Source organism: Haplochromis burtoni, unplaced genomic scaffold (assembly GCF_018398535.1).
Source record: "Haplochromis burtoni strain Fernald_Lab_line unplaced genomic scaffold, NCSU_Asbu1 Contig_194, whole genome shotgun sequence".
NCBI classification, from domain to species: Eukaryota; Metazoa; Chordata; class Actinopteri; order Cichliformes; family Cichlidae; genus Haplochromis; species Haplochromis burtoni.
In genome coordinates this window covers 713689-741376 of record NW_024582555.1, presented here as the reverse complement: position 1 = coordinate 741376, position 27688 = coordinate 713689, and the positions used below count along the sequence as shown (strand labels likewise).

The window sequence follows — 27688 nt, the reverse complement described above, 5'->3', positions numbered from 1 at the left end:
ACTGACTTCCTTTATGCTACCACGTCTGGATGACGTGTTGTTCCACTGTTTTTCAGCTGCTGCTTGTGCTGTGTTAAAGGGTTTTCAGTCATGATGCAACAATGGTACTACTGCACTATGAAGCCCATTATTTCCAGTGGCTTCCACTACAAAACTTTGCCGCTTCACCGAGCAAAGCGTACATACACTGCGGTCAAAGTTCATTTATTTTGAACTATAATCTACCCATGCTGTGATAAACACCCGCGGACCGACAGAAACCAAGCATCCAGTCAGGCAAGGACAACAAAATCTGAGTGTGTCATTCTGAATTCCCTGAATTGACCCCAGTCTGTATTTGTATCTATCCTGAAAACTTGGTATACCGGTGTGTGTGTTTTAGTCTGGTAGGTGGTTTAAGGTAGACTACCAACAGCTTGTGTAACTGTGTAAGCAGTTAAGCGTTAACTGCTCCACCCAATCTCTCTATAGAGTATATAGTAGTTTCCCAAATTTAGTTAATAAGTTAATGAGGTACAAAAGTTTTCATACAGAAATTTTTTATTTCAGTGAAATAGTCCCACAAGAAACTTTTAGATCTCCACCTTGTTGGAGTTGGTTAATATAATGATGACACTCTTCAAAAAAGAGGTGTTATTGTGGGATAATATCTATAATACCTATGCTCAGCCTGCACTTAATGCCTATCACAGTTAAACGATGTGTGCATCTTAAATTATAAACTAAAGTATCACCTATATCTTCCTGCTGATCATTCAAATCACAAGTTAGCACTTCTTTAAATGCTATTTTTAAAAGTCTGAGAACAGAATAGAAGAAAAAGTTCTTCACAAATGAGAAGAAAATCTACCAAACATTATATGTGATGCAATGCAATTACACACAATAGATCTTTAGTTTAAACAAAGAAGGAACTTACATGTCAGTCTGAGACGAGAGCGATCAAGCTTGTGTTAGTGTTGGAGTTTGTGAGTGTGCGTTAGTAGATACTTGGAATTTGTTTAGATTGAAAACAGATCATTAGTTTGGAACATCTGCACAGAGCAGTTGTTTTTGAATGCGTATTTAACCCCCGCCAACACCCCGCAAACACAGAGGGGTACGCAGGTAAACACACGCAAGATTTAACCTTTTAGTGCCTAAACCTGACCAAGTGTTAACAGAAAAGATAAAGTTAAAAACAACAACAACAACAAGTGTGCAAAAGAAAAAACAAAAACTCCCCACAATGCTTGTTTCATTGTGCCATCTGTCAGCCCTCCTACCTCATAATGTGGGCTTTAATGGTTTTTTCTTCTTCCTCGTGTTTGAAAATCTGCACAGAAATGGTATCCCTGTGTGTCAGAACATACGGGTTTCATTAAAATATGATGAAAAGGGATTCCTTAGCAACTACCAGAACATAACAAATCAAGAGTGAGACTATAGTTTAACAATGGATGTGTTCATCTGATCGTTGAATACCTGAGAAACAACTGTATGCTCCTCACACCAGCCCAGAAAAGTATTTGAGCTCACTAGGTTGTAAGGAACTGACCTTATCATTATTATTATTGTTTATTTACAATGACTGCATCACATAAGTTGCATATACAGTACATGACTAATGCTACATTAAAGCATTGGGCATTTCACTTTGTGGTGGCATGGTGGTGTAACGGTTCGCACTTTGGCCTCATAGTGAGCGGTTTAACCACCAAGTCAGTTGGCGTTTGTATGCTCACCTCGTGCTTGCGTGGGTTTCTGCTGGATATGCTCAATTCCCCATTGAATAAGTTGTAAAGTAGATTAACGTGTGGATGGATGGATTTCAGTTTGTGAGAATACAAATAAACTGGAATGAATTCTTGCAGATTTATGCTGGCAGCTCATTGGTTAAAATTAAATGGTTTCTGTACTTGGTGGGGGACAGCCATCGAAACATACAGGATATGCATACAGTTACTAATCCTTTTAGGGGTTTTAGTAATTACATAAAAACATCAGTATAAAGTGGAGATCGTAATCAATATGCAGATTTAATACTTTAATGCTACTCTGACAGTAAAAGATGGAACTCTTTTCCACATGTCTGTGTTGTGACCTATGTTTTAACACTGACCTGACACCCATTCATTGACAGCCGTGTATATGGATCCCCTGGGAAAAACACAATTAGCCAAATTAGAAGGCAGCGTCTGGTGAGGGCAAAGGTCAAAATGGGAGCCAAAGCTGTTTTCCATAGTGGTTCTAAGCCAAACAGCTCAGCCAGCTCAATTACCTTTGCAGTTATCGCACAGTAACCTCACATATAAACATAAGTTGTTATTTTGTGTTTATTCGTCACTCGCTAAACACCTACATACATCAACACATACCAGAATGTTCACGTGCCCAAATTTCTCTTTTAAACTCACGGTTTATAATTGTCTTCATAGAACATTTTACATAATTTCCATAATGTATTCAGAAACCCTTTGAAGTCCTCACTGCTTTCATTCCCCCTCAAACAAGCTGAAGAAACAATTTACCTTGTGTCTTTATTTAACAGGCTGCAGAGTGAGTGGTTGAAGCCACGTATCTGTCTTCAAGCAGGAAAAAAATGAATTTACAATTTTTGATGAGCCCTGCATCTATGCAAGTAGTTATTCGTGAAATGATCTGTTTGGCTGTGCAGAGGGGGTGCAACTTTAAAAATCCAGACAGCAGTTTGCAAGCTGTTTTTGTGGAGTTTTGTTCTTGTTATACCGCTGCTGCTTGATTTGTATTAACAAGGAATGCAGCAGCTGCTTGTGAGAGGATTTGTTGGGAAGCTGTGGCAACATATGCGATAATAATTTTTATTTTTTTTCACCATCTGTGGTGTATGTAAGGAGTATGACAGCTCCTACGTCAAGTAGTGATTCAATCTTTTGGCCCCAAGGTAACTCGATGTTATCCTTCAAGTCATGCAGTATTCAGCTGTGTATGACTTTCAGTACCTTGCATTCCTCATACTGGCCTGAGGTTTACATGAATATTGCATAGTACTATGCTCTATGGTGAATTCCATGTTGTGTGCCGTGTATCCCATTACTTAATGAATTATAGATAGGGGTTATGGAAGAGGGATAGCTCACATTTAGTGTGATCTCCATTGCTGATTTTAGGGCAAACAAAGATATTTGCCAAAAACAACAGTCGCATATAAAGAGTCGTTTTAATTGTGTTTGGTTTTTTAAGTTGTTCTTTTTTTTTAACTTTTTTACTCCTTTTTTACTGCTTAAGTAAAACTTGTTCCATCTTTATTGTTTTTTGTTCAACCTTCAAATCTAGCACTATGTATGCAGTGTATACTGTTTACAATAATGGGCAAAGAAGAATCTATCTCAGGATTCTTTAGACAGAGTAGGGCTATGTTGGTTGGTAGGCAATATCAGGTAGGCAAAGGTTCTTTAAATGTCATGCTCAAATTTATCATTATTATTATTATCATTTTTTAATTTGGAATCTTATTGATGTAAAGTTGGTAAAACATTCAAAAGAGTATTCACAGTTCTGAAAAAAATCTTTGCACCAGAAACCAAGAAGGACTTTTACCAGAATGATTGGAAGAGAAAAGTCTGGAAAAGAAGTGAAGCAGCTTGTGATCTAAAACATATCACATTGTCTTTCAAACACGGTGGAGACAAAGTTATGACCATAATATGCAGCATTTTTATGAAAAGTAAGTAAGTTACTCTTAATTCATTTATCTTGGGTTATTATTTTCTCAACACTATAAGTGGTGAAGTTTTCAGAAGTACTTCGATGCAATCAGCACAGCAATGATATCGGTCTAATATACATCTTTATTATGAAGGTAAGTTTTCATTATAAAATTCTCTGAACGCTATAAGTGGTGAAGCTCGTTATTAAGCTCCAACGTAAAATTCCGTACATTTACCGCATACACAGCAAAACTTACATAAATCGTTTAGAAACTTTAAATAAATGACCTGTCAGTGACTGCTACGAGAGAAGTTATGTCATGATTTTAGCTTAACTCTCTTCACAGCAGTGCTCTCATAAGCTGTCATTGTAAAACTGCTCACATAATGTGCAGCAAGCATTATAAATAATAAGGCAATCTGCTGTAGGTGTCATCCCCTCCTGCTTTAATAAATAACTGTTGCAACTATGAGTCCCCAGATCTCATAGTGCTTGCACTTCATAGTTACACTGGAAATCACTGCAATATAACATGCTTTACACGTTTCATTTTTTGCAAAGATGAGAAATTAAGAACTGTTGAGCTCTTCTTTGTCTTCCAGTATCCCTTAAGACATTTATCTCTGGTGGTTCATCACATCAGCATGATATACTGCAAAGAATAAACAGCTGCTTATTCAGGCATTTTTGCAATTTATGCATACAGACAAAGATCAGAAAGTTATGAATGTTTCTTTACTGAAAGAGCAGAAAGATTAACTGATGTGCCTCGTCAAAAACATACGTCAAAGCTGTTAATCTGTAACCGTTCAAACAGGCCAACTATGTCTTTTCAACAGTTGCAAGCTGTTACCAGTTGATAGTTTTCACCGACTCTTTTTTCATATAGTTTGGATTTTTTTTTACCAACTTGGTGCTTCAGACCAAGTTCCTCCTTTCATTATCAGAAAGCCTGTTTAAAAAGTTGTATAACTGCAGCTGACATTTGCCGCTGTTGACGTCACCTTTGTCATCCGAGGCAGACATACCAATTAATGAACAGCTCAAACCTCAGAGTACTTTTGTATTACAAAGTTCACTCACCTTCAGTTCCTTATCTAGGCTATATAGGCTCACTAAAACTATTCTTTTTTCCTTCTCTTCTGACCTTTTCATCAGAAATTGCACAGTGTGTAAACAAAGCAAAATTCTGGTGGCTTTCAAGTTTATTTCTGTACAAGAAGCAAGAGACAGTTTGCAGTGTTGTGGGGTTTCGTCATCTACTTGGAGAACCCCAGTCTAATACAGCCTAACTGATACAGAATACTTGTTGAGCTGAAACTTGTTTTGAGTACGCCGTGGACTCTTCTGAGCAGAACATCCCTCACTACAGTAAAGACACTCGACAGGTCAGTTCATGTTTCTAGTTGTGTAAGGTTGAGGTCCATGGGGACATCAGCTGTGATTATATAAATAAAATTGAATTAAACTGAACTGAACTCAATTGAATTAAAGGTACATTTAAAAATAGCAGCTATGCTTGAAGTACAAGAACGGCTAAAGTTAGATCAGGTATGATTTTTATTTTTATATTTTTTTAATAAGAAGAGTCACAGAAGTTTTTTACATTTGCGATTATTACATTTCACACATATTTGCTTATCTGTCAAATGGAAGAAAACATAGCCTGAATGAAATAGATTGAATTCAATATTATTTATATAGCCCCAAATTGAAACAACAGTTGCTTCAAGGTGTTTGATATTCTAAGGTTAAGACCCTACAAAAGGAAACAGACTGCAATCATATGACCTCCTATGAGCAAGCATTTAGGCGACGATGGAAAGAAAAAACTCCCTTTAAACGGGAAGAAACCTGCAGCAGAGCCAGGCTCAGGGAGGGGATTATTTTTTTCTGGGAATCTTTTATATTTTATGCTTTTATTCATGCTTTCATTCAATAGTTAGGTTTAAGCTCTGAAAACATCTTGGTAAAGTATGGACTGAAAAATGATTAGGTACAGCAAAACGTTGTTTCACTTAAAACACACTCATGTTGACAAATGAAGGGCTGAGAGGGCCTGATCCTTCTCATCAGTGCATTAACCAGTGCATCAAGACACAGACACCAAAAGACACCTTGTGCATAAATGAGTGACGCCAGCTATTTTGACAGAACTGCACTAATGGATGCCCTGGGAGTGAGAATGGGCTCGAACGACAGCTAATCTATAGTGTATGCAACCAAATATGATCCTGGTCTTAGAGAGCTCTTTCAGTGTTGGCCTGATGACACCAAAAGCTTCCACAGAGAAAACAACCGACCAATATCTGAGGTTCGAGTAAGTCAGGTTCTAACCATTTACCATCACCCATTTGCATGCTCTTAAATCGATTCCCATGAAGGTATAGTAATTATGATCTGGCATTTATTTATTTTAAACACTTCAAATTTCATGAAGATTTTAGATGTGCAACTTTTAATGAGTCAGTGGTTACACTTGGTAAAAGCATGTTTTAAACCCTGGCTGTATGACTTAAAGGACTCGCACATAGCAGCCAAGGTGAGTGAGTTAAAACACGTCTGTCCATGATTATCTCCAACTTTAGAAAAATCGGTAAGTAAAAGCTAAGAACTTGTAAAAATTCATTCATTCATTTCTTTTCACCTTCACAGAGTGAAGCACAGAGATGCTTGTTACAAGTGCTGAAAAGTAGCCGTACAATCAAAGCTGATTGAGATAATTATGCAGTAACCATTAGCTGAAGTAATAACTGGTCTCATTATGCTGTTGAGAACTGAAAGAAGGCTGGTGACTGCAATGGGTCAAACCAAATGAGGAAATTACTGCTAATTTACTTTTTATATATAAAACCCAGCAAAGTTTAAAATGAAAGGGGAAAAATCCATACCACACTTTTTTCCACTTGAAAAAATTAATAACTTCCTTTTTCCGCAGTGTTACTCATTAGCTTGTGTGATGAATAAAAAGGCTTAACTAAATCTGAATCATTTGCTTTATTAAATTTCATGTTCAATTTCTCCAAGCCTCGTTAGTTACATACTCTTAACTCCTGAGTGAGTATGAGTACAGGCAAAGCCCTTTAAGTTTTTATTTTCCTGTGCAGCTTGTAAGCCCCTGAGGAGTTGCTCATCTTAAATTCATAGTGATGTTACAGATATATCACCAAGGGAAATCAATGCAAAGTCCCAGTTAATCACAGAAAACCCCAGCTCTTTGTTTGATCTGAGTCTGGATCTGTTTCCTAACTCTGTGCTATACGAGTATGAGTTACCCCACACACACTGAGGGTAATATGAGTAATCCACTGTCCTACTATCTAAAGAAATACATGCCCTGTTCATGATAAAACATAGTGATTGAAACCATATGCGTTAAGGCATTTCTTATGATACAACCATTCTCCAATACACTGCACAAATGCAGAGTTATTCAAGTCCATAGGAAATGTGCCCCTGTGTCCTCGGGGGAGCCAGAGTGAATGGGAAGATTCAGGATCCACTGGGCTGGAGAAGGACTACATCCCACAGGGTCCCATGGGGAGAAAGACACAGATGCAGCATTGATCCTGCTGAAAAACACTGAATGGCTGGAAGCTTGAGTAAGTGTCAGGTTTCCCAAACGGAAACACCAAGCTAGGCTGGGAGGAAGATCAGAGCTATGAATGTAAAATTTGCAGATTAGCCTGGAGCATGTCAAATTAGCAGAACTAATGTGTGCTCTTTGCCAATATTTTACATATTGTTTCTTTTTTACCATGTGGTCCTGTGTCCTGAGTGTTTTGTGCAATAGCAATAATAACAAGTCTTTTTTTGAAAAATGTTGGGTAACATTTTGTTTTTCGATTTTTCACTATTATTTAACAGAACAAAAACAAGTAGATCCATTTTAGCTGTTAGAATCTGATATTTTATACATAATTTAATTTCAGTGTAAATAAATAACTATTAATTAACTGCTTGTTGATATCAATCAGTTAATTGATTAATTGTCTCAGCACTAAAGACGATTGAGATCTTATATTTAATTCTACTTGGGCTCTAAAAGTAATCACCATTATGTATCCTGGCATTTTTAGCCAAGATAATCACACCATAAATTGTTTTTATATCAGCACTTACCTTGAGCCATCGCTATAAAGGACAAAAGCCACCAGGAGGCAGATACTGCAAATTGCTGTGGACAAAATGAGGAACCTTCACAGTGGTCATCCAGTGGAAACAGTAACCACACATGAGAGGACCCTCTATGGACAAGACAGGATGCTGTACTGTAGAGGAAACAAAACAATCTCACCCCTGCTGCTCTTTGATTTGCGCAGCGTGAAATCACAGCCCTGTTTGTATGAACAGGAGCCGTGGCCACCCATCAGGTAGTCACTGTGGAGAGAGGTCCAAGAGGCCCTCATGAATTAAGGGAACATTCATAACGTCTCCAGGGAGGTCTTCTGATTGCCTGCAGCACTACTAATTGATTTAGTACAAGGTCGCAGCCTGAGTGACGGAGGGCAAAGGGAGGAATTTCCTGTTTCTGCATCTATAATTCAGTGGCTTCCTGTGTATGTCAGAGAGAGTGCTATTGTATGAAAACACATTTAGTAATTCACATATGCCTGATATATATCTATAGATAGAGACACAGTATCCACCTTTAACTGAATTAGAAGTATATATATCAGCATTTCTGATGCTGTAAATCTGAGATTACCTGCAGCCCTGTCACCTTCACCTTTGTCAACATCGGCCATCATGTACCAAATATTTTATTATTAGATACTATCCAAAAGCTGTCCCAGAGGCAGTTTTTGTTCGTCCTGCAATACCTTTTGAATTTTTTCACAGTGTGTTTAGTGGCGACTTCTGTAGAGTACACAAATGTGATCTGTTGAGTTACATGCAGGTGACATACGTTCAAAGTGACATGAAAGAAACACAGAGAATGTAACATCACATTTGCAGGAGGATGATGAAATAAACCTTACATATAGGAAAATTACAAGAATTTAAATTTATATATATATATAACTGAATTTACCATGTATTAACAATAACCACTAGTGGTGTATTCTTCTGCAGCGATCATGTGCATCATTGCAGAGCAGATGGATTGCTAACATGGCCTGTTGTCAATAATCACTTTCGAAGTTTAAATGCATTAACCCTGCTCATCAACAATAGTGGGTGATGTTTTGTTTGTGGGAGCTGGTCTGTTAACTGAAGTTGTGTTGCATGGTGTGCAAGCTGTCCAAGTCAGCAGTCTGCCAACACTCCCCACTGCGCTGTCTCTTTGAAGGTCTGGTGGATTTCCCTCTGGTGTCTCAAGACTCTTCTACTAGCCACACAAACAGAGCGCCAGCTTCATGAGAGAGGCCTTTGTTTTTGTTCTTTTCCTCTACAATGCTTGAGCCGTCCTATTAGATTTGAACAAACACTGCAGTGTTTGAAAAGCCTGTGATACAATTCCTTCAGTTAGAAGATGAAGATGGTCCATCATCTGAAACATGGAGCGGGGCTATTTTCATCTGAGGTATTTTAATGGCTAAAAAGTGTCTTCACAAATCCCACAAGCAATAAAGTTTCAACAGAAATTGCCTATATGAACCTAAAACCAATTTCAGGGTGCATATTAGTGTCCTTTTTCAAAAGACAGAAAGCAGCCCTTACTTTAACTTACTGAATATGTCAAACAATTTGAGTTTGAGAGCACCTCGGCTGGATCTACGATGGCCCTTAACTCCCCAGTGTCTGAAATAACACCAAGTCGTTTTTGTAACCTGTGGACTAGAGGAGAGAGAAAAAGAAAGGGTGCACTTTATTAGCTCTGAGCTAGACGTCCATGTCAACATGCAGACCTTTCACCAAGAAAAAAGGAAAGAGTGGATCCACACTGGATTTCAGAAAGCCTGAAGCAATCTGAGTTTCTCTTACTCAACCACACAGTGTGCCCCACTGGCACCACCCCCACATCCTCCCCTAAAAATTGATTCCCCATCACATTTAAGAGAAACATCTGTCACTTCAGGGGCCTTCATTCCATGTCACACTAAAGAGGTTTATGTTAACAAAATGCTAAATGCCTCCTGAGGAACCACAGCAGAATTACAGTGTAGGGTGTGGGATTTGTTGGGTGGATCACCTACCACGGAGTTTCAGGCCTTAATCACATTTCCAGCTTGCGCTCGGATCCAACTTTCCATCCTGGTGGATTTTGCACCCCTAAGCTCAATCATGAAACTTTTTGGAATAGTCTGCTTTCAGTAAACACAGGCTTTCAGAAGCATTTCCATCTGGAGAATAAGACATTTACGGCATCTTAGTATAAACAGAAACACCTGATGCAGCAACTGATCTGTGCTTGACTTGTTTGTGCAAGATTGTGATGTGAACACTGAGTCATCTGGGAAATTCTGACTTGTGTGGGGACACCGGTGCACATGTTTTGAGCTTTGAACATGCTCTTAGTCGTTTTTCTTTTTTATCCGTTCATTTCATTAACAAACATTAGATGTAATGGAAAACTGCTGCTAGATAATATACTTATTGTTTGCTCCAGACGTGGCGTTGCTTAGTAATTCGATTATGTCCTGAGGTGATATTGATGCCTAAGAATAACTCCTCCAATAAAAGTCTCCCCTGCCTTGCACAAGGCTTATGATGTGAAATAAATTTGAAAGATTCTAGAATATTTAATTTCAAATCCACCGGAAAAACAAATCCAAAAGTGTAGTTTTGCATACAAAATGCGGTCTGTGTACCGTACGTTCTAAAATTACAAATGCAATTATTTGTGAATATAACACGTGTGTATGAAGAAAATAGTTGCTGGATTATTTCACCCTGAAATCATAATGAAGGGGCTTTACAAGACCAAGCCTCTTATGGGCTCTTTTTATGTGTAATCAATGGAAATTGTGAGGACTTCAAATAAGGACCCCCACCCCTGACCCATATGCTGGTCAAAGCATGTCCCCAGGCTCAATGGTAATGAAGGAGGGAGGATGGGTGGGCTCACTTTCACTTTTTCAGGCCATTTCATTTGGGAGAGAGTCACTAAATTTATAGCTAACGTACTATTTTCTTTAAGTTGAAACATGGAGATCAAGCACCTTAACAAACTCACTGTGACAGGGTTCTGCAGACATTTTCATCTGAGATGTATGGAACGACAAACTTCAAGACAAAAGTACAGATGGTCAAAAAAACTTTAGGCTCTTAAAAATGATAATTTCACCTATACTGTATACTGTGTGTCCATTACATATTTACATCAATGATTTTCACACAGATCTCAGCCAAAAAAAAGCAGCTATATAACAATTTGATATTCTCGTGTATCTGCTTGTTGTGAATGCTGCTGTTTATCTCAATCATCTTTGGTAAAACTAAGTGAAACTGGCTGAATAACAGAAGTGTCTGATCTCATTCACGTCCAATTTTCTGTGAAAGTTTCCCATTGTAATTGGTTCACAAATGTGACCTTTTTAATGATGAACAGTCCATCAACCAGCTGCCCACAGGATGTGAGCGAAGCCCTTGATATTGGAAAGTGTCTTATCTAGACAAGCCATCTTACTACCATGCTTATGGTTCTGACTTGCGAGAATAAGCTGCACATAATTGAATATTGTTGCTGCTTTTGCATCCCAGACTTTGAAATGCCACAGCCAAAAGAAAGTATTAGCCTCATCCAGCAACGATGTGTTGAATGTCCTACAAGAGATATGAAAATAAGATAAGATGAGATAAAGCTGAATAGCCAGTGTGTTTCAAATGCCTCATTTGCACTACATGAGTCAGACCATGTTTGGTCTCAGTGGGAATGTCTGGCTTGACCTTAGAGAAAGAATGCATCCAGGCATTCACAGTTGACCTCTTTCACATATAGCACAATGATCTTTTTTTTTTAATTGTCCAAGTCTTAATCTTGCAGGAACTATAAATATAAAATTCACATCCTATTAGCCTCAAACCCGAGCTGCGGAGAGTAAAAAGAACAAAAACAACAATGGGTTGCTGTGCTTGGAAAATTGTCCAGAACAACAAATGCCGACACAAAATATTACATGAAGTCTTCGCACCACTTCATCAACTTATGCAGACCCTGCAAACACGGCTGAAAGAGCAACGTTATCTCTTGGGCGATTCTGTATGATGTTAGGAACTGAACTGTAAATGGATGCATATTGTTTCCATGTATAATACAAGTTTTTGATCCAGAGTGGGAGGTCTGGGGTTTGATCGCCCGTGGAGCGCAGAGTCTTTTGATGTTTTTACTGATTTCATTTGATTCTTATCAATAAACGTCTAATTCCTCAACACAAACTTTTTTTGGAGCTGTTTCTCAACCACAACTAGACGTCCATAAAACACCTCCAGGAAACAGTCATTCAACCGCAAAATATGTGCTGTAGTTTTCTGTTAGGAAGAAATACAAAAATCTGACAACCACATCAGCAACCCTATAAGACTGCAGTGGCAGACATGTTCTACTGCTAGCGTCTGTACTTGACATCATCAAATTTGGGCACAGTAAACGGTACTAAAATTACCACACACCATATTAACAAATAAATAAAATGACTTATTACAGTTTCTTTGAAATGTCTGCTTAAGTTTGTGCTCTGGCCTGCTCTCTTGGGGGTGGGGTGGCTTAGGCTTCTTCATCATGTGGTGGGGGCTCTGCCGGGTTTCGGGCGGTTCTCAGAGATCTGGGGTGGCTGGCCTCTAGCAGGGTCAGCTGCCCGCTGCCTGTGGTCTCCTGACATCCCTTCCCTTGGCTGTCAGAGCTCCGTCCGGGGCCTCCTTCTTCCCACGGCCAGGGTGGACACTTGGTTGTCATCAGGATACGTGGCCTCAGATCTTTAGCTCTCGGCTGCCGTGGATGGCCGGGGTCTCTTTCAATGTCTGCCGCTGGCTCTTGGGGGGGATGGCATTATTGCAAACTCTCACCCTCATTTTTCAAGTACACTCTATGCTAAACACTAACACAGAGAGAGAGAAACAAACACAGCAAAACTGTATATTTGTTGGTGTACCTTCCTCTGTTTAGCCCCCCCTTCTTTTCTCTTTTTTTCTCCCCTGCTTTCTTCTCTTATCTTTCACCATTCTGACCTTTAACCCCTGTCTGCATCAGGATAACATCCACAGGACAATAATCTAAATAATAAAATTAAGTAAATAAATAAAACAAAAACAATAACAGGAGCCTACAGATAGTCTACGGTGCTCCTCTTGGGAAAGCAAAATATGTTTGGCACAACAAAGCATTCAGACCAAAAGTCTCCTTGCTCCTGCTGGACTGGACAGGTTAATAAAACAAAACTGTGCAATGTTTAAATTGAAGGAATTTTCCCTGTTCAGTTTTTACGGTTGTTTTTCTGTATATCTTAACCATGCAGTACATTTTTAACCCAAACGGTGCGATTGGCCTTTTCACTCAAACAGTAAAAGATGAAATAGACAATATGGGACCTCATAATGCTGAATCCACTGCAGATCTTTTAAGTGTATTCACAAAGAACGCTTAAATCAATGAGTTTCAGAAACATTAGCCATGGCTGGTGGTTCACTTGTGTTACTGCAGTCGTACGACTGCCGGAACTTTAACCTCACAGCAAAGCTAGTTTTATACAAAAGAGAGAGTCTGCTGATAAAGTGGACTTGCTCTCCATTCTTCTGTCACAACACTGTCTTATTTCTACTGTATGTCTTGCCGTACTGTAACATTTGTGATTCATAAAACCTCCGTTTGGATGATTCATAACTCAATTCTTCATGTTCCATTCCACAGGCTCAGGCTGCACAGCAAGATTTATACGATGCCGTGGAGGTCTTTAACGTTTCTCCCTGAAGATGAATGTGAGGTTACTGGGCTCCCCCACAATGTTTCAAAAGTTTCCCAGATGACTACATGGCAGAGGTACTGCTGACAATTTGTACTATTTTGACTTTAACCAGGGAAATGGTTTCAGCTGAACTCAACCACATAAATCTCAAACACTGATCAAATCCAACAGTTCACTCAGCAGCGATGTTTGTGTTGTTAAACTGTGTTTCTCTCGTGTTTATTTTAATGGAGGGCGAGCTAAAGTGCTATAACCTTACTTCATGTCGGGTGATTTCACATGGAGCAGTCATTCATCAGCTAGGTTGTGGTGTAGCCCTCCAAGGCAGCAATGGTATCCATTGGGTTAACCAATCTGGACAGTGCTAATGTAGGCTGGAGATTGTTTCCATATGGGGTCCATTTCAAACAGAGTCACTTTGACGGGGTCTAAAAATCAGCTTCATTTCATAGTTTGACCACTTCAAGCAGGCGATGTGAAACAACTTTCGCACTACCAGTCATAAACAAAACAGTCGACCTTTAACCTTAGCGTATAAATCACGGACAGGTAGCTAAAACATTTCACAATGTTAAGGTTTTAACTACCTAACCCTTTACTTTCAAAGCTGAATAATACATTACTTAAGAAAAACAATGTAAAATTATGACAGCTGTGTTCTTCAAATCAATATAAAAATATTGATTTAAGGAACACAAGTAGCAAAATAAGGCAGAGAAATTAAATTATAAAACTTAATGAGATTTTTTTACAGAAACATCCCACACTGAGCTAAATAAGAATTAAGATACTTTGTATGAAATTAGGCAAAACTGCAGCTAATAGAATAGCAAATAACTCAGTCACAGTCATTTCAACACGTTACATCTAAATCACAGTAAGTGCCATTGGGGTATACCTTTATCTCCAAAACCTGACAAAATCATTTGAGTTATTCTGTATTCTTTTGTCCAGATTTGTAATTTATGCACCTCTGTGTAAGACTGCAGCAGTACAAACCTGCATGGCCTCTCAGGCTGAGAGAAAAGAAACCTCTGCAGTACAAATGTGGAGCCATTTCAAGTAAGACTGAATGTTCCCTACACCTAACATTAACAGTAAAATGTACCATCTTTTATCTCTTTAAATAAAGTCAAGTACTCTCCCTCTTGTATCTGCATAATATGGCAAAGGCAGGATAAAGAAATGTGCTGCTTTTATATCATTGTAGTCTTTAGTTTGAAGGGTTTTTTTGTACTTGTCAGAATAAGAGACTCATTCTCTGAATAGTAACAATTGCCTTTCATAAAGCTTTTCCCACTTCCTTTTTTCCTTTCCTCAAACACTTTTGTCACTTCCCACTCCTTCAGTCCTGAAATGAGCCTCTATCTGCCCAACTTCTGTCACAGCAGACTGTGACCTCTCTGCTTTCTTTACTTGAAACAGCCAGGCTGTGATGTGGAGGCCTACAACTACATGCCTGGCTGCGCGGGATTGACCGTTGCAGCGGGCTGCCACAGCAAAGACGACATTTCACAGCTACAAAGCTCCTGCAGCGTTTCTGGAATCGCTTCACAGGGTGACAGCTGATGGTGTGGGAGCTTCAACTGAAGGATGTGACCAGAGGTCCGACTTCATACGGTGCTAGCTCCCAGGTGTGCATCGTTTCACAGACATAATGCGTTCTATTATTTTCCATTTCTCTTACATGCATCCGTAGTGAATAAGCGCTTGATGTAAGTGCAGCAAAGAGCAGATACTGGAGTAAACACAGGCTGTTAATGGAGAAATGTCAACCATGTACAACCAACCGAGGAAAGAACAGGAATATAGTCAACTTTAGAACTACACACTTCAAATAAATTCATTGTTATTTAGCATCTTAGATTCTTAGTGCCCATATTCATAGTGATGGAGTGACAGCAGTAGATTACCATAACGTGACTGCTGGGGTTTTTGTGCTTGTTTTTACTACTAATTGAAGGATAATTTGAGAACATAATTTGCTACAGCATTTGCTCTATTTCTCTCATTGTCTAAAAAATCCTTTAAAAAAAATCTCCAAGTGGCAGTAACAGTGATTGCCGTTATTAGTCTATGGCTCACTGATGTGTTTTCAATAGTTTTTAGACAAGAATAGAGCTCTAACCACGGTGAAATAACATAAATGTGGTGTTAGACACATAGCCGATACTTTGCAGAAGGATCAATTCATTGCTTTTGGACCTTTAATGGAATTTGTCGAGGATAAAAGGGCCCAAAATAAAAATTAAAAATAAAAAAAAGACGACTGCTGAAGACCTAACCTCTTTGAGAAAGACAATTTGACTAAGTTAATGCAAAAGGACTGAACAAATATTTTACCAGTACAATTTTCAGCAGCAAAGACAGGAGGTGTGTAAAACAAATAAATGACTCAACAGACATCCAATTTCAATGCTTTATGCCAGAGCAGTAAAAATGACAACTGCTAGGCTCCTGTTATATTTAAATTTTACATGCGACTTACAAAGCCATGTTCTCCTGTGCCACTGCGCTGATTGCTAACTGAGAAAATTGTCGTTCAATATTTCCAATCTTTGTTGAGCAGCTGAAAACACTGCGATTTGTGATTACAGTCATTGTTGTAATATTGATTCACGTACAGCAGCAGCAGCAGCAATTTCACTCATATGGAACTGTGGTCTGAAATACAGTTCTCAACAAAGGGCAAACAGTTACTGACAAAGCAATTTTCCACTCAAGGTCTCCATAATGCATTAAGTAAGGTTTAACTCAACCCAATAGATCAAGAGGTGGAAACCAAACTATATATTCACCGGCTGGATGTCTCCCATATGACAAGGCTGTAATTAGGCCTATAAATAAAAAGCCTGAACAACACTGTATGCATAGTCATGTAAGAAACATATATTAGGTAAAACAGAAGCACCTATGAACCAACTGACTTTTGCTGAACTGCTTTGTTTTCTTTAAGTCTTTAGAAACAAATGTTACATTAAGTGAACTTACATGTCAAACACATTGCAAACGCCAATTTTAACAGTTTTTCTTTGGCTCTTTACTCCCAACACAACGGATTACAGACAAAATACCTACACTATCGGATATAGACCTGACCTTGTGCTAAAGCTGCTCTTATCCTCTTACTGTATACATCGGCTGTGAATGAAACTTCTATTGTGACAGCGGTGCTGACAACAATAGATAATGAATGTTTGCCAGAACTCCAGTTCAATTCTCCAGCTTCCTGGAAATCTGCTGGAGGAAAATAAGCCATTCTTCCAAACGGCATCCCATCATTTGGTGTTTTGATGATGGTTTTACAAGTGCTCTCTAACTCTCCAGTGTGTGTGTGTGTGTGTGTGTGTGTGTGTGTGTGTGTGTGTGTGGATCTGCTGATTGTGAGGGCAGCAATATGTGCCTCTTGCATCCTGAGGATGGTAGATTTTCACCTTGGAATAGATCACCTACTTCAGGATTGCAATCCAAGGACAAAGGTGACCACCCAGAAAAACTTTGTATTGATTTGGAGTGATGCCAGAAAACTAAAAGGTTTCAATCTTTACTCGTTTTTCTTCAAGTAGAACGAATATTTGGGATTGGGTATAGTTATCCTTGGAGAGTAGTAGTATTTTTACAAGTTGTCCATATAAAATAGTTAGCATACAAAGTGCAGAGCTTGAGAGAGTTCCCTCGCTGGCTTCTCTCTCTGCCTCCCTGTGGACAACCAGAAATCCAGGAAATATTCATGTTACACTACTGCTGCTTGCACAATTAGCCAAGCATTATTCGCTCAACACTTAATAAAAAGCCATCACCGTGCAGTTCAAATCATTTTAAAAGGAGCTCCAAAACATCAATTTGACAGTTTTAAGTCCCCATGTGTTTGAATGGCACGCATTTTCTTTGTTCCACTGTAAACCACCAGGGTGCTGAAGTGAAAAAAAGAACAAACATCAGTCTTACACACACACACAGGCATACATCACACAATTTCTGTGACTGATCTCTAAAATAAGCGCTGTGTGCCAACAGGCCATTTTCGACACACATTGAGACACCAGTGAAACGCAGATCATAGTCTGGACTGGTCGTTAAATCTTCCGGGCTTCATGGGTGCTGAGCGTGGTGGCAGGAATGGGAGGCGGCTGAGAACAATATGGTCAAGTCTTTCATCAGACATCTGTCATCTCATCTTCCATCTCATCCCCCTCTGTTTCACCTTCTGCCACACCTTCTTCTTCCTCTTCCTCCTCGGATGTCACATCCAATTCATCCATCTGGGAGACGCACTTTGGACACGAGCAGACAAACAGGTAGTTCTCCCTGTGAAGAAAGTGTCCCACTGGTCACATTGTTTGCACCTCTGATAACAGCTCTTTAATTAGAACCATTCTGCACTTTGCTGTTAAGAAAATCTTGGCTTTTTAAGTGGCTTCTGTGCACAAAAGCAACCGACTGTTCAACACTGAAATTAATACTTCCGGACCACAACACCATCCTGTAATGAAACGACACCTTCTCGAGACTGAGAATTAACACAGGATGCTCTAACACCATCATGCATCTCAGAAACTTGCAAAGAAAAAAAAAAAAAAAGCTGTTGGATCATGCTAATCAATGAGCAGAGTGAGCACAGGAGTAACCATCAGACCCACTAGCCTATCTGCTTCGAGACATCCTATTATTGCCTGGAAGGCTTTTTATTGATCCTGATGGAATTCATAACAGTATGACCCCGTTCAAGTGAAGTATCCCAGGGATTACAGATGTTTACCTCAGAATCTTATGTCTGCTATGTCGGCTTCGGTCCCGCTGACAGCAGTCCAAATAACTGATGCAAATCTCCTGAAGATGGAAAAGACACACACACATGGCTGAAGAATCCCAACATCAATATAATATTACTGTACCATAACAGTTACAAACTACTCGTATTGCAATTTTTCCGGATTTTGCACAAAACATTTTCCCAAAATGCCGTTGCTTCATCATGCAGGAGGTCGCTCTGCCCTGCTCTCTCGCTCTCCTGGTACAAAACGCTTCAGTCTTCGCCAGCATTCAAAGGAGATCTTTGCTGTGAAAGTAGCACGGCCGCTGTGACATTACTGTGCCGCGCGGATGCAAGGCTTCTCAATCTTTCTGACAGCTTGACAAACCCGCTCCAATCCTTAAAGTCTCAGCCTTCTAATGCCCCCTGACAAGGGGGCACACAAATGTTCTGTGCAGTCTATTTCAGGCCAGAATTTATCACTCAAAACCCAGACGTGTCAGCTCACCTCTCCCTGGTTGATGTCACAGAGGGCACTGAGGTGAAGGAGGAAATTGTTGTCGGGGAACGACACCTCTGCGTTGGGTATGCAGCTGTGGTTACCTGCAGAGGTCAAAGAAGCATATAGTTGTGTGTGTGTCAGGGGAGGTTATCATACAGCCTTTTAGCCCAGACCAACAGCATCTTTAATCTGAAGTAACAGTTTTCATAAGAGAGACATCATCAGCACTTACATGAGCTTTGAAGCAGAAAGAGTCCAGACCCCTCGCAGTTTAGAAAGTCTCCGGTTTCTGCACAGAACAGACAAATTATGCATATTTCTGACCTTTGCTTGGATACGCACGGGTTTATGGAACAACCACAGCATTGGTCAACACACATATACAAACTAACTCAGACAATTCAGCCGTCGCAAATCTGCTCAGTTGAGACAAAAAGAATTTACTGTAGAAAATACTGCAATACTGAGATAAAACTGCGACCTTTTTCAATGTCCTTGTACAGCTGGTCAATAAAAGAGTCCAAATGCTCCCTCTGCTGGGCAGGAAGCTCAAGTGCATCGCAGGCATGAACCCACTGGCTCAGAGAGCTACGTTTGGATAACAGAACATAAAGACAGTGAAGTGTTAGAACCATATTGAGCCCCAGTGTTAAGCTGGTTAAAGGTTGCAGTGATATTTACCTGGTGCCAATGCCTTGTCCGTTGGTCCCCACCAAAGCAAACAGAGAACGGAAACCCTCAGGGACAAACCACTGCAATACAGTCACACTGTTAATCATCCACGCAGGGAGCTGGCAAATTAGTAACTCTTTTGGTAATTAATACATTTTTTTCCTCTTTGATTATACAAATCAAAGAAACTGTAAGAAAATAGAGCAGTCAGATTTTCACTTCAAGCCCAAGGTAACTAATGCAAACAATTATAATGAGGAGAAGAAGAAACCCCTCACATTTGACAAGCTGCGATCAAAGAACAGAATTCCCAGAAAAAGTCTGAGCGTCCGTTGGAATAAACCAGATTTTGATTACTCAGAAATTATGACGTAATCATAATTTAAGTCTTTTTTTTAAAAAACTAAACAAACTGACTCATATCATACAAGTAGGGTGAAGGACATGGTTTTATTTACTTGTTTTTGATAAAGTTCAACCATCAACTTGCTAAACCAAGTAGTACGTTCTTTTCTTCCAGCCTAACTCTGTTGCTATGGGATTATTCACTTGTACAGGGAAGGGTTTGCTCCATATGACCAATAGTGAACATGGAGCTTCACAGTTCTTACAAAGGCCGCAAACAAAGACTGTATAAAGACATGAAGGTAGCTTCAAGGTGCAAAAGTTAAGCCAAACCCAGGAAGCACCTTGAACCTGCATTCTATCTCAAAGCTAACAGATGGCGACAGCTGTGGTTGCAAAAAAAGGACTTCTGATCCTGTAGAAGTGAAAAACAGCATTCTGTTTCTACCTCTGCAAACACGTTGGGCTTTATCATTTCAGGTCATATTCAATAAAAGAGTTGATTCTATTCTGTAAATCATCAGGAGGATTATCCATGCTATGGTCATTGAAGATTTGTGACAAATAAGCTGGTTGAAAGGAACAAATCTGCTCTGGCTAAAGCCAAGAAGGAAAGCTGCAAAAAGGTCAATCGTGAGGAAACGTATCAAATCCATTTTATGCATTTCATTATGAAGTCTAAACAGAAAACGAGCAGTTTCATGCTGAAACTGTTGTCATGTTCTTTTGAGACATTTTGAACCCAAAAACACAGGCAGGTATTTATAGTTCATTACTTTCTCTTTTTGTCGTTTCCACAAATTAATGTACTATTATTATTTAATGTTGGACCACTGTTGTGTCTCAGTGTTGCAGGAAAACTTGTAAGCGAATGGGATTGTCTCGCCAAGTATGAAGGCGGGCAGTACTGCACACTGGCATCGTATTATGGTGAAAATGTTTGTGCCACATCAGACTACAAGGATATAAATAGTATTTTCTTGTCCTATAGCTTAAATAAAATATCCATATATCTTAAACAGCTGAAGTATTGTCCAGCATCATCATCTGGACCAAATAAAATATACTGGGCTCTGGGAGCATGTGAGGGCATTTTTCTCAATTTTCCTGTGATTGCCAAGTGAGATAATAATGATTACAGTCACTGGGCACTAGGTTTTCATGTGTTCAAAAAAATAATTAAATAAATAACCTGTAAAAATGATTTAATAGGTCGAACAATATTAAGGAGGCAAAGGCGGCCAAATAAATCAGAGCTGTCAGCTCTAATTCCACCAGTGAGCAGCTTTAATTAGCTGTCTCGAGCAACAACCGCTTTCTGTGATATTTTTGGCAGCATTCTCTAAAAAAATGAATGAACGCCGGACTGAAAACAAGAGGAAACAACGTGTGCTGTGGCTTCACAGAACATACTTACCCGGCCGAGACGGTCGTCATAAAGTGCTTCTGTAAAAAGGCTGTGCAGCAAGGCCAACTGCCCCTACAAAAATACGGTGAAATAACTTCATGTAATATTTTACATAACAGAAAATACACATCACTTGTATGTTTGACGCCTGGCGTGCCTTGCTTATTCGAGCTGTGAAGATCTAAGATCACCATAACAGCATGACACTGTGTTTGAATTTGAACTTTTGACTTTTTGTACCTCAATGAATTCACACGTCAGGCAGAAATAAGAAGGTAACTCACTCTGAACTGTTCTCCTAGGAGCTTATGGGCGATCTCCTCTTCCTCGTTGGCTGTCCGGCTGCAGAAGTGAGTAAACAGCTTCTGCAAGTGTGCTTTATCTTTGGCCTGGAAAACATAAATAATGTTTTGTGACTTACTGAATATCTCCCACACACCTACTTGTGTTTTGCATGGTTTGTTTTTGGGGGTGTTTTTTGAAAGGGTTAAACGATAGTACTCATTCAAACCTGCACGAGTAATCTTAACATCCTATAACAGAAGTCAACACTTTTTAGAGTTTTCAGAAACTAATAACCAGGACTTTTAAAATGAATACATACATCACACTGTGATTTGTTTTCTGTCAGTCTGGTGAAAAGAGGAAAGTCTGCAAACATTAGTCTAATGACCCTGTGACCTTTCAAAAATTAACATGTAGCTTTTCTTGTTTACAGCACCTGAATCGCAGCAAAGTTCATTTCAAGCTAGCAATAATTTCATATAGTTTAATTTAAAAGTGAAACATTAGCAACACAGAGTTTTTTAAAAAAAGGAAAATCTAATCAGGTGCAGCATATCATGTTCCTTTACAGAGAAGCGTTTGTATTACATCTCTAATACTGAGCATAAGTACAAACACTTGAATATTTTCAAAGCTGTAAATCAAAAGTCTCACCTGTTTTACCATAGCTACCATTTTGGCCATAAGCATGATGCTGGAGGTCTCAGGGGGATAATGCATACTCCTGAAAGAAAGCAGCAGTAGGTTATTGGGGTGAATTAGAAAGTCAGCGCTCCCAGAAGATGAACGTTTTTAAAATGCTTCCTCACCTCCATGCATCTTTGAGCTTGTTGATGGGGTGATCAGGATCTTCTTCAGAAGGACCCAGACACAGAGCCTGATGGTACTGATCTGCCGCTGCCTGTCGACACTCGCTGCTGCAGTACATCACCTACAGAGGGAGCAGAGGCCGGGGGATTGACCCCAAACATAAAAACATTCGAAATGTTAAACTAATGAGGAAACTGGGTTTATGGTTTATAATTTCTTGAATCTGCGGGGCTGAGTAAAGCACTATGGCTTCGTGTTTTTAAATCACTGCTTTTACCAAGTTCGCAGTGACTCCGGGGATAAATTCATCACCGAACTCTTTAATCCCCATTTATGAGTTTAAGTTTCCTTTGGAGAAATCAGGAAAGTTATGACTTTCCGGAGAATGAAATTTACTGGAGCCAGTTTTGAAGTTAATAAAGGACATAAAGCATTTCTGGAACATCATCATCATCCATTCTGAAAAGCAGATCTGATAAATCTGCATCCAGCACTCGGTTATTCTGAGAAAGCAGTGAGCATTAAAAGTGAAGGTGTAGCGCTTCAAAAGCCCCAAAGCAGAACGGCATGAAATTAGGTTTAGTTCACTTTAATATAGTCTAAGCGTTGCCTGCCTGTTTGCTTGTTGCAGGTACTGTACAGGCTCATTTGCCACTTTATTAGGTACGCCTTGCTAGTACTGGGATAGACTCCCTTTTGCCTCAAAACTGCCTGAACTCTTTGTGGTAAAGATTCAAGGAAGGTGCACTGTGGACATATAGGGGGTTGGACATGGTCAGCAACAACACTCAAGGGCTCAGGAATGCCATAACATACCACCAACACCATTACACCCTCACCAGCAGCCTAAATTGTTAAATGTAATACGGATGCATCCGTGCTTTCATGTCATTTATACCAAATTGTGACCCTACAATCTGTATGCCTCAACAGAAACCGAGACTCAGACTAATCTTCTGTTGTTCAAACTGTAACTTTAGTTTCCCGAGTGGTACCCGGTGTGGTCTTCTGCTGCCGAAGCCCATTTGCTTCCAGTCTCTGTAAAGCCTAGAGAAGGTTGTCTGGGCAAATTCCAGTAGATCAGCACTTTCTGAAATAGACCAACCCACCTGCCACCAAAAACCTTTCCACATTCAAAGTCATATAAAAGTGACGTTACTACAATCTGTCTTCTGTCCTCCAAGGTGACCACCCCATACGGATTAATGACATGATCAGGATTAAGTGCTCGGGACTCCTCAGCTCTATCGCTTAAGAGATTCAAATCTGTGCTCCAACTACACCATTCAAAAACCCTCCGTTTTTGTATTTTTGAGTCATCCTTTGGTGAATTTTTCGTTTTTGTGGTCAAATTCTCGCATCCAAATAATACCCAAGCCCTTTCTCGAACAGGCATTGATCCTCTACTGCAAAAGAGGATCAAATGTATGCTCTTCTAGTAATGGGGGGGGGCATGTATTTACATTTTCATGTGACCTTAGCTTGGCTTATTGACTTGGTGTTAGTAGTGGCCTCTAAAGATTGATTAGCAAGCAACCACCATTGATGTAGCTGAAGCTCTTCCTTAACCACTGCCAGGTTAAAATCAATGTTTTGTATCTTATATTGACCTCACCAGTTGCTGTGAGGGTTTTACTTTCACGAAAAATTGCAAGTTATACTTTTTGGTAGTGGACTGTACTAAAATAGATTTACCTGGCACTGAGGGCATGCTTGATGCTGTTCTGGGCGTACACGGCACAGCTCAGGATGAGGAAGGCTGAGTCCAGGGATGCCGCTAAGTCTTCTCGCATTCCCCTCTGCAGTCTCCAAAGCACGTAAGCAGTATTCACAGGCTGTAGGGGGCATGATGGTAGAGCCGGTGAACAGAGATAACATCACAGCAGGGCAGCATTGAGATGATAAGTTTCATTGTAGATCCACATGCAGTATACATGCAGATCATTTTGTCCAGTTAGTCCAAAACCTCAATAATCAATGAAAAGATGCAATTATAAGTCTTATAAGTGCTTCTCTATATGTGCATCAAACATCTCACCTTTATATTTATACAAAGTGTTCCACAGGAATTGGGCAGAGACGAGAGGCCGCTCAATGAAAATGGTTTCTCCCTTCTTTATGCTCCTTTTGGCAAAGAGACCCTTGCCCTGTAACATGAATAACTAACTGTTACTGCAGCCTTCAGTCACTACAGAAAAGTTATAGACTATGAACATTTTACAAGAAATTAAAATGTAAATCACAGTGGGATCTAAAATGATTCATTTCTTAATCACTATGTTTAAGAAAACTCATAACTTGCTGCAGCCCAAACATGTTTTTCCCAGAAATTGTAAGTTGTTGTTTTCATTTTTTCATCCACCAATCACACATCAACCAATCAACATGAGTAAAAACTGTAAGGAGGAGAAATAACATACTGCTGCATTCAGTCCAGACAGACCACTTAAAAAACAAGCACCACCATTTAGAGTCCACTCAGCTTATTAATGCGACTATATTAACAATCCACTGGTATTTGCATTTATAACAGCTGATTAATGAAGAGTAACAAAGTAAAGAAGAGATGGCAGAAGCGCCCTTTCTAGCTTGTCCTACAGAAATTCATTCAATTTTGTGTGTCTGAGAGATATCTCTAGATAGATAGATAGATAGATAGATAGATAGATAGATAGATAGATAGATAGATATCTGGCTGTTACAGTAGATGAGCTGGACAGGGCGTAGAAGGTCATCAAATGAAACGCGGACCAGAAACTGCTTCTTTGTGCAAGGAGGGACAGGAGGAGCGATGGCAGAGGCCTACAAAATGACCCCCAAGGGCTATTCTGTGCATGTTACTGACTAAAGTGCCATAAAAAGACTCCATGAGAGCCCAACATGGTTTAGCGGGACCTGTGCTCACAGGCTGTCATCCTCCAGAGAACACCAGAGAAGGCAGGTCCACCAGGGGCTCCATTCTCATTCACAGATGATGTGACCTGAAAGCTGTGGAAAACGTCATGATGCCTGCAACATCACGTGTCAAGAGAACTGATTACATTTATCTATTTAAGAATTTCCTTAAAAGAAGAAGAAGAGGGGAAAAAACACGCACAGAAAGACCAAGTTAAAGACGTGAACTTGTTAGCACTCTATCACAGTTGTTATTATTAGTGGACATGAATAGTAGGGGTAATTTTCAGCTAGTAGTTCTTATACTGTGATATTAGCGAGCTAAGCTTTGGTCTCTGGAAGCTGCTGTCCTAAATTTTCCTGAAGGCAACATAGAAATCAAACCCTTCATGGAGGATTTAGACAATCATTCAATCTCCACTGTGTGTCATACATCAGCCAGTCGTGCCTGGCTGTGATCCGCACTGACAGCCGACATGCGACTACAGCACCGCCGCTTTAAATCTGTGTTCAGCCGCAGATTTCTTCTAAATCCATTTAATATGAAAATCACGGACAAGTCTGACCTTGACATTGTCGATAAATCTGACTTCCACACAACTGGACACTTTGCCGGGGTCCACGCAGAAGGAAAACATGTCATCCACGGGAGCAGCCATGTTTCAGACGACCTTTCAACTCTCACGTTGACGTTTTATTTGTGAGACAGGCGGCAGCGACCTCTGGTGGTGAACAGAAAGTTGCATAAATGTTGAGAAGGGTCTGCGATTGGGTAGCTGTTGTAAGACATTCCGCGCATGCTCAGATCATGCGCTTTGGAATGAACGGGAGTTTTTGTTTTTGTTTATTAAATAATCTGAAAACAGTCGAAATTAAGCAGATACAATACGCAGTCTTGACACAGACGGACGTTTTAACGGTGTTTGGGACTGATGATATCTGGCCATGAAGTTAGCTTAGATGCGCAGACTGATTCGGACAAAAACCTTTTTGTCTTCTTGATTTATGGAGGGGACTTTGGATGCCACTAAAAGCAAAAAAAATTAAAGTGTCGACTTTTTTAGAAGCGAAAAAAAGCGAGTGTGTCCAATTAGTGATCAGGAGGGGGAGGGGAGAAGTGTCCCCGGGACAAGTCCACAGTAAATATAATAAAAGCATGCAATACTGCAAAGATAAAACACTCAACATGGGAACACAGCAAAACATGCAACTTCAAATAAATAAATAAAAAAAATTTTTAAATCCACCCTTCCCCCGGATGACATAAGGACAAATTAGTCAAGTGAATAGAATACAATAGAATAGAATAGAATAGAATAGAATAATCCTTTAATTTTCCCACAAGGGGAAATTTGGTTGTATCAGCAGCAAAACAAAAAAACACGCATATACGAACAGAGCAGGACACAGAACAGAAACACAATTTTTACATATTTACATCATGGACAACAGTTACTAAAGCAGAGTACTGTACAGTTATTAAAATTAAATTACAGATAAGTGGCAAACCCAGGTTGTAGTGTGCAAACAGAGCAGGATACTGAAAGATGTTTAAATAGTTGAGAATATTTAGAATAATTAGAAAAGTGCAGATTGTGTGATTGTATCTGTGCATTAAAAAGTAGATACTGTATGTAACTTTCAATAAGTTAGTGTGTATATAAACTGAAAAAAGTAATGTGCAAGTTATAACAGTAGAAGTTGTTACAGCGCAGATGTAAACATCCACGTTTGTTGGGAGCAGTTCTGATTGTGCAGTCTGACAGCTGCAGGGAGGAAGGACCTGCGGAAACGCTCCTTCATGCATCGAGGATGCAGCAGTCTGTCACTGAAGCAGCTCTGCAGCAACATTTACATGCATGGGCTGGGAGACTCTGTCCATCAGAGATGTTATTTTGGCCACAGTCCTTCTGTCTCCCACCACCTGCACTGGGTCCAGGGTGCATCCCAGAACAGAGCTGGCCTTCCTGATGAGTTTATCCAGCCTCTTTCTCTCAGCTGCTGATAAACTGCTGCTCCAACATACAACACTGTAAAAAATAACGTATGCCACCAGAGTCATAGAAGGTCTTTAAAAGCGCTCCCTGGACTCCAAATGACCTCAGCCGCCTCAGCAGGTAGCGTCTGCTCTGACCCTTCCTGTAAAGAGCATCCGTGTTGTGGCTCCAGTCCAGTTTATTATTCAGGTGAACACCCAGGTACCTATAGGAGTCCACTATCTCAATGTCCACTCCCTGGATGTTCACCGGTGTCAGTGTGGTGGGTCAGCTTCTCCGGAAGCCCACCACCAGCTCCTTGGTTTTCCAGGCGTTGATCAGCAGCTGGTTCTGCTGACACCAGTCCACAAAGTCCAGAGTTAGTTAGTTAGTTAGTCTTAGTCGTCCTCACCTGTGATGAGGCGACTATGGCAGAGTCGTCAGAGAACTTCTGTAGGTGGCAGCGTGGGCAGTTGATGGAGACGTCTGCGGTGTAGAGGGTGAAGAGGAACGGTGCCAGCACAGTGT

General features: G+C 39.9%; 1 protein-coding gene across 1 annotated transcript; it reads right to left on the bottom strand.

The window, feature by feature from the left end:
- Window positions 1–15919: 15919 nt before the first annotated feature.
- On the bottom strand, window positions 15920–25889 carry smyd5 (SMYD family member 5). The gene is made up of 13 exons (XM_005935206.3): window positions 25751–25889; window positions 24328–24436; window positions 23985–24124; window positions 22289–22410; window positions 22134–22203; window positions 21479–21583; window positions 21204–21266; window positions 19451–19521; window positions 19251–19357; window positions 19002–19058; window positions 18776–18870; window positions 18274–18344; window positions 15920–17822 (listed from the first exon to the last, which is right to left on the bottom strand). Exons 1-13 carry the CDS (start codon window positions 25841–25843, stop codon window positions 17672–17674), a joined length of 1254 nt encoding a protein of 417 aa, XP_005935268.1. The 5' UTR covers window positions 25844–25889; the 3' UTR covers window positions 15920–17671.
- Window positions 25890–27688: the final 1799 nt, after the last annotated feature.

Excerpts from the sequence above, each read along its gene's own strand:
- smyd5 (XM_005935206.3), bottom strand. The coding sequence starts at position 25,843 with ATGGCTGCTCCCGTGGATGACATGTTTTCCTTCTGCGTGGACCCCGGC. Across the intron at positions 24,437-25,750 it reads GATTTATCGACAATGTCAAG|GGCAAGGGTCTCTTTGCCAA; the intron begins GTCAGACTTGTC and ends TTCATGTTACAG. Across the intron at positions 19,522-21,203 it reads ATGACGACCGTCTCGGCCGG|TGGTTTGTCCCTGAGGGTTT; the intron begins GTAAGTATGTTC and ends ACTGTATTGCAG.